General features: G+C 34.5%; 1 protein-coding gene across 9 annotated transcripts in view; it reads left to right on the top strand.

The window, feature by feature from the left end:
* The window catches only part of LOC135200792 (venom protein 302-like), a 36,584-nt gene extending 29,427 nt beyond the window's left edge, over positions 1 to 7,157 (top strand). The window contains exons 1-3 of one of the 9 annotated variants that reach the window (XM_064229438.1): positions 130 to 353; positions 978 to 1,089; positions 5,367 to 7,144. In XM_064229438.1, coding sequence (XP_064085508.1) covers positions 307 to 353; positions 978 to 1,089; positions 5,367 to 5,495 — 288 coding nt within the window. In that variant the 5' untranslated portion in view covers positions 130 to 306 and the 3' untranslated portion in view covers positions 5,496 to 7,144. Of the gene's footprint in view, positions 1 to 129; positions 354 to 977; positions 1,090 to 5,366 lie in introns of those variants that run through there. The other 8 variants (XR_010311369.1, XR_010311370.1, XR_010311371.1 and 5 more) reach the window with 8 other exon arrangements.
* The last annotated feature ends 265 nt before the right edge of the window (positions 7,158 to 7,422 follow it).

The following is a 7,422-nucleotide window of genomic DNA, read 5'->3' on the forward strand; positions in this document are numbered from 1 at the left end:
CCCGATATTGGCTTAAATGAAAGTTTTACTAATCTTGTACTCAAGTGTTTTACTATAATTAACCCACAACTGATACAGGAGAAAGTTACGACTAGGGTGATCGTGGCCTCACGGTGATGTGAAATGTCACCTTTACGGCCTGACGCCTTTCTACCTTAGAAAGCCGAACCGAAAATTCTTAAAACCGGTAGTAGTTGGTTATACCCTTCAGTTGGTCTCTCTCTCTGTGATAAGCGAGGAACCACAACACTGTGGCCAAAGATTTGTTGTCCTGGTCTGGATAGCTGGCTAAAACCCCAAGCAGCGATGAACGTGCTTTATTCTCTCCTGTTACTGTGCGCTGTTGTGGAATGGTAAGGATCGGACATTTTGCCTGTAGTGTGTTAAGCTATCCGTCCAGTCACATCACGTATGTTGTACATTTAAATCAGCAGGTCCGTTTTGAAATTTACACACTCAGATGTTTATATTCAACAGAACTCCACTACGAGTATATAGTGTGTGTGTGTGTGTGTGTTTTCTTCGACTCAATATAAGACTGTGAAGTTTGTATGGACATCAGGAACTCCTTTACTGGCAGGGACAGGCTTCGAAAACAAAATCACCACCACGGTATCAGCTTAGGCCTAACTTGAGATAAACCCGTTGTATGTGATGGAACTGGTTTTCGCCAGTTCGTGGATTGAATTAAACCTTTTACTTTTCTGTGAAAGTTATGTGAAAATACACGCATTCACTTAAACACATTCGTTTTTTATTTATATTTGTTTGTGTACAGTTGTAAACTTACACGTTTACATTTATGTTGACATAACATAAGACTAATTTCAGAAATACAGAAAGATACCACTAAAAGTAAGGATGTAGAATAAAAGATTCTAGAATTTTATTTTTTTTTTATTTGTGATTCTGTTGGATTTACTGAACTCCAGTGAACTTGCTGTCCATGATGGTAATCGGGATATCTCTGTTTTCAGTTCCTTGGGACTAACGTGCCTCCCGTGTGACCAGATTATATGTTTGCAACCTGTTGGGTGTCCTTACGGCTACGTCAAAGGAGTCTGCAGCTGTTGCGATGTGTGTGCAAAGGTAAGGAAGGAAGGGCATGCAACTTTTTCTCCGCAGACACGCAACAGGCAAAACACCTACCCATTAAGGTTTGATATCGAAGTAAACCCACTGGGCCATGGTGGGACCACAGTAGTGGTCCAAAGTTTTAACTTAGAAATGGGAAAAAAGAATCTTTAAAGGTCCTCTCGGTAACAGTGGGGCTGCAGTTTGTAAAATGAAGAGAGTCTTGTTGTATTCATTTCAGTAGTGGAATGTCAAGTTTTCGTTTTACTGTGTTTTACTCTCACTTTTTTCTGTTTAGAAAAGTAACATTTTCGAAACCTACGTTCGCCCAGTATTCACAGTCAAAACAGTCAAAACCTTAAGGTTACCATCTGCAACGAGTAAATCTACCTCCTGATATAGTAATCAATCTTGACATATCCACAAAATGCGGAAAGTTGGTTTTAAGCTTTTTGGTTGGTTTTCAAAGCCTTCAGTAGTTAACTGCTCAGATTTGTTGTGATTCAAGGTTTGTAACTTGGTGTTTCGACACCAAATGTATTTTTAAGTTTTTCCTGTATATCAGTTTATTAGGAAGACAGTGCCTTTCATTTTTTTTTTAACTGGAAAGAAACAAGTTTTCTAATCCTACTTACAGCTTTTGAAACAAAATTGTTTATGCCTTTCATGTGAATGATATCGATTCTGCATTGTTTATTGTGAAAGATTACTATGTGAAGGCCATTGCAATGTATTTATCCTAGATCTTTGGCTATGAATCCAGGTCATCTGTTTAAAGGCTTCTCATGGCAATGTGATACTTCATCAAAGTGTATGTGTAAACTGAGGTGTGAGTCGCATGATACACAAGCAAGATGTCTGGTGTGCCATTCATCACAGGTGAATAGAGTAGAAGCATGGCACCAAATTTACTGATAATTTTATATTGAGTTGTACGTATCTTGTTTTAGCTTGTGTGATGTGCCATGGTCTAACATCATGACTGACTACATTGAAGCAGTTATTACTTATATATATATATATATATATATATATATATATATATATATATATATATATATATATATATATATATATAGATATATAATACACACACACACACACACACACACACACACACACACACACACACACACACACACACGAAGAAGCTTGCTGACTAAATATCCTTGTTGCTGACTAGCATTCATTTCATCAGAGAAACTACGTAGAGATGCTTTATGAACGGAGTCGAGTCCTGTGTCGATGGAGTAATTATAAAGGGGATGAAAGAAGCAGATTAGAGGAAAATGCATCGTAGATTCAAAGAGGACAATTATGAGTGAAAGCTTCCAAAGGATTTGGTCAGAGGGGAAAATTTCCTTTGTACAATGATACGATAATTAGAAATTGCTCATAAGAGAGAAGGAATGTGTACAGACAGAGGAGAATGTGTGTGGATCACATGCTTGTTATAACAGTTTTGTAAGATCTGGGGTTGGAGGGAGTCTTATAGAACCTTTCGCTAGAATTACGAACTTCCCAAAAAAGATTTTTAAATTAAAGTTTTCAAGTTGAAATTGAAGCTTGGGACACTGTGAATAGAGATTAAGTAGTTTGGTATACAATTGGTTCTCAATCATATTTTGCTATTTCCCGTGGATGTTATATTTTATAATGGTAACAGAGGTCAGGGAAAGAATTAAGTCCCACAAGACATGTAGTTGCAAGTGAGGGACGACATTAGTTGGTGTTATTAAAAAGATAGTTGAAATGAGTGAGGTGGTGTTGGTGAAGGTGCCTGACGATGGATTAGAGAATAAAGTAGTTGGCTCACACTGGTGGGGATGGGGCGGTGGTCAGTGGATCACCTGATGTTAGGGCTAGACAAATTATAATTTCAACTCAATAAGTAAAATAAGAAAAGTAGCAGGAATACCAATATTTTGAAGAAAAAAAAAACTTTCCTGCGTCAGCAGTTGTAATGTATGTAAGGTTGCGAATTGCGAACTATGAGGTATTAATTTGAGAGAGAGAGAAACTAATGGTACTTTGGAAAACTAAATGGTAGCACACAAAAATATGGGCCTTGCTGTTGGACTAAATGGGACAGACGGGCTCCCAAAAATAAATGAAAAGTCCATGGGTTGTTGACATAATTGTCCATTATATGGTGAAATTTACTTGCTGAGAGTATTAGTAATGGATAAGGTCATACCTGCATTAGATTTAGATGGTCAGTGGAAATGCCGAAAAAGTGGATTAGTGTTACTTGAAACATCAGTTTTCTCTTGTTGCAAATAATTCGGAATAAAGAAAACGGTACTGTATAACTGTAGTTACTTCGGGAACATTTATAAACAGGAGACCCCGAGAGATTAAGATCTTACACGATTTTTACAGGGTTATTCTTCATCGACTTAATTATTCTGTTTAAATGGCAAAACCGAAGACAACTAGCGCGCCCTCTGGTTCGGTAACTACCAGTTTCTACCACAATAGGTATGGGCGCCGTGTTGAGTAGGTACCAACCCCTCGGTTTGTTATTAACTCGGTATGACACTGATTTCACATATTTAATGCTTCTTACACTTGTAGGATTTTATATCTTAATGTCACTTTTACAGTTACTTTCCCTTTATGAATTCACTGACTTGACGTTTAGGCTACATTTTTTATTCATAGACTGTTACCATTTCCTGTGAGTTGCTACTGCTTAAATAATTCTCCGGGCACTCACGCCTCACTAATGTGCCCTTTCAGTTTCATGCCCTTGAATTGGTAAACTTATGATAAGAGAAAAATATCATTTCGTAATTCCGAGGAATAAGGTTTAATGGCGAACAAAAACTTATAGAGTTCTCTGTCAGAAATTATTTTCATCATATTACATGCGTGTAAGTTATTAGGTAAAGATTAGGTTACATCTCTACTTGATAATTTAAATATACAGTTGTGTGTTCTTGCAATGTCCGAATTAAAGATTTAAATTTTGGGAGTTTTCAAAAACCTTGTACATCAGCTCTCTTCTTCAGTTAAATGTGAGAGAGAGAGAGAGAGAGAGAGAGAGAGAGAGGAGAGAGAGAGAGAGACGAGAGAGAGAGAGAGAGAGAGAGAGAGAGAGAGAGAGAGCGAACGCGTTCGTGTCTGTCTTTGGTCGTTAGTTGTTTGTAGTGTCAGACAAAAAGCAGTTTTTCATTTTTTTCGGGTATTATTGTCTGTGAAGTTGATATTCTTAATAGTTTACCTGATTAAATTATAAAAAAAGTCCTTGTTCTGAGAAATGAACCTGCATGTCAGCATTAGTTGTAGATGGATGATGGCAGTTTGCTTGACTTATCTTGATATATTCCTTTTTTAAAGAGAATTTTAAATCAACTTACATCTAATTAAGCTTGTATATCATAAAGCAAGTTTACACTTTTTTTTTTTACAATAAATATAAAAGTTGCTCGTTGGTGGCCTAACGAAGTTGTGGTGATTTCATGGGCAAAAAATGATCGAATAGTCTGTTTTTGAAGGCCCTTATAACAAGGGGTAAATTTCAGTATTGACCCACACTCGGCATGTGTATCAGAGACAACTATTACGTGAGGGAAGCTTGACTATTCATTATAGTATGTACCATATTTTCTTAAAAGTTTCAGGATTCTCTTGGAATTTATGATTTTAGTATTCTGCCTCAATTAGAATAGAGACCATAGTTTGATTGAAGGGGCATTGCTACCTCTTCCTTAACTTAAAAGAAAATAAATAAAACCAGTAAAGGTATCCTTGTGAAAACAGGGTTTACATCTTTGGGTTTTCACAAACCTCATGCTGATTCCTAGCCCCACACATTCAATTTATATATATTATATTACACACACACACACACACACACACACACACACACACACATATATATATATATATATATATATATATATATATATATATATATATATATATATGTATATATGTTATACTATATATATATATATATATATATATATATATATAAAGGTTTTTTTGCCATGAAGGAAAAAATGAAAAAGCGAGATAGCCAAGTACTTTCGGTCCTGTTTGCCTCAGTAAAGGGTCCGAACAGGACCGAAAGTACTTGGCTATCTCGCTTTTTCATTTTTTCCTTCGTGGCAAAAAACCTTTATTTATACATAGCATCACGTTTTATATACTTCGTGATCAAGTTATTCTATATATATATATATATATATATATATTATATATATATAATATATATATTATATATATTTAATCTAAGTACAGCTCCAAATAGCTGTATTTCTCATGTATATGTTTTATTTTTGCAGGGCCCGGGAGAGTTCTGTGGGGGTGAATTTAATCTCTTTGGAAAATGTGGAGCGGGACTCAAGTGTGTACAAACTGTTAATGTTATACCCAGTCGTGGAGTTTGCGTGCTATTGAATCAACCCTTGTAAGACAACGTGTATTCTGAAGAATGAAGGAAGCCTGATTTATAGAGGCCTAGTTAGATGAATTTGACTAATACATATTTACTACAGTGTTCAGAATGATTACGGTACTGCATTTCAAAGTTATCATTTTTCATTTTTGTTTTACAAGATGTAGTTGCCAGTAGAGTCCAAGGGAAGATAGGCATAAAATTCATTTGTTAGGATGGTTATAGTTTTTAATTTTTGAGGTAAGTAAAGTGAATACACACATGATTACATCTGGGACCAGTTTACTTAGGAGTTAAGTTTGGCTTGTATACAATTAGTTTTTCATTTTATGCTGGTAGTAGAGTTAATGAAACCAGTTGGGAAGTCCCCTGTATTTTTATGACAGTTTTGAAGCATTGATTGTTTTGGGTTTGTAGTTGTAAGATTTTAGTGTGTTTTGTTGTTAGATAAGGGAACAGAGTGGAATGAAAAAATATATCCAAACAATATAAACTGGTCTGTAATGAAACCCTTGAAGACTTGATACATCATCAAACTTTATCCTTTATCAAACCTCTTCCTTACAAAGATTAAAGAGTATGAATTATGGTCATGATTATAAAGTATAATCAGTAGTTTAGAAAGATAGAACTATGTGAAAGGGTTTGAATGAAATTCTCATAATACTTAACAATTTCATGTTCAGTAAATTAATCATCATCACCTCTTACACCAAGTGATGCGAATGGCCCACTTAAATTAGATGTTGATAAATTGATAGTTGAGTGAATAGCAGAATTAGTTTGCTGACTAAATATTTATTAGGTATAGTTGATCAATTTCCAAACAATATTGCATAAGAGTACTAAAAGAGAACTATCTTCATTTTAATATATATAAAGACCCTGTGGGTTAGTATTGCCGTCATGGTACCTTAAGTGGTGCGTTGTAGGCTTAACTTTTATATCTTTTAGTGTACCTCTTTTCATATTCTTTTTTGTCCATTTTCCTCTCTACCCTCGCCTAACAATTTTCAAAGATCGACTGTGAGATTTTCACCATGCTACACCTTTTATAACCTTTCTACTCTCAATTTCCTTTTCTGTCCTGGATGACCACATAGGTCCCAGTGCTTAGCCTTTGGCCTTAATTTCATTTTCCATTCCATAGGGTAGTGAGTACGTCTGAGGTTATAATTAGATCATGAAATATGCATATTTCTGACTCTGACATATTAACATTTTCAGAAAACTTTTTCTCCTAATTAAATGTAAAACACACATGAGAGAACTATGTGGGAATAAAACGACAGCAATCTCTGGATATTGAGATCTTTTTATTTTTATTTTAGAATTGTAAGTACTAGAGTGCAGCGTCAATTTACTGTTCTTTCTAAAGATTTGGCTCTCCAATGGATTCCCTGCTACCTTTTGTTTTTTTCCTTCGATACACTCAAGGAAATCCTTATCAGTTTCATCAGTAACTGTAAATAGTACAATTATCTAAATATCAGTAGTTTTAATGTCTCCATATGCTGAGGGATGCATCATCATGTGAGAGTGACATTTTACTTTCATTACCAAAAATTTAGTAAGAATATAGTAATTGTTTAGTTTTTGTAAAATGATCTTTTGCTAAAATATAAATTTTGGGGTTTTATTATGTTAATCATTGAGATATACATTATTGCAGTGGAGAGTAAAGTATTCAGAGAATGACAGTGCAGTGAAAGTTTATACTACTTACTGTTACTTATATATATATATATATATATATATATATATATATATATATATATATATATATATATATATATATATATATATATATGAATAATTATCACATCGAACCGTGATCCATTTATATATCAATTCAAGCTACAAATGTCCCCTTTAATATCTAAATTCACTTTACCTCCCAAATGATATATTTCATATATGTACCGAAGGGGAATTTTTTAGTT

This window comes from Macrobrachium nipponense, chromosome 27 (genome assembly GCF_015104395.2).
Source record: "Macrobrachium nipponense isolate FS-2020 chromosome 27, ASM1510439v2, whole genome shotgun sequence".
In the NCBI taxonomy this organism is placed as follows: Eukaryota; Metazoa; Arthropoda; class Malacostraca; order Decapoda; family Palaemonidae; genus Macrobrachium; species Macrobrachium nipponense.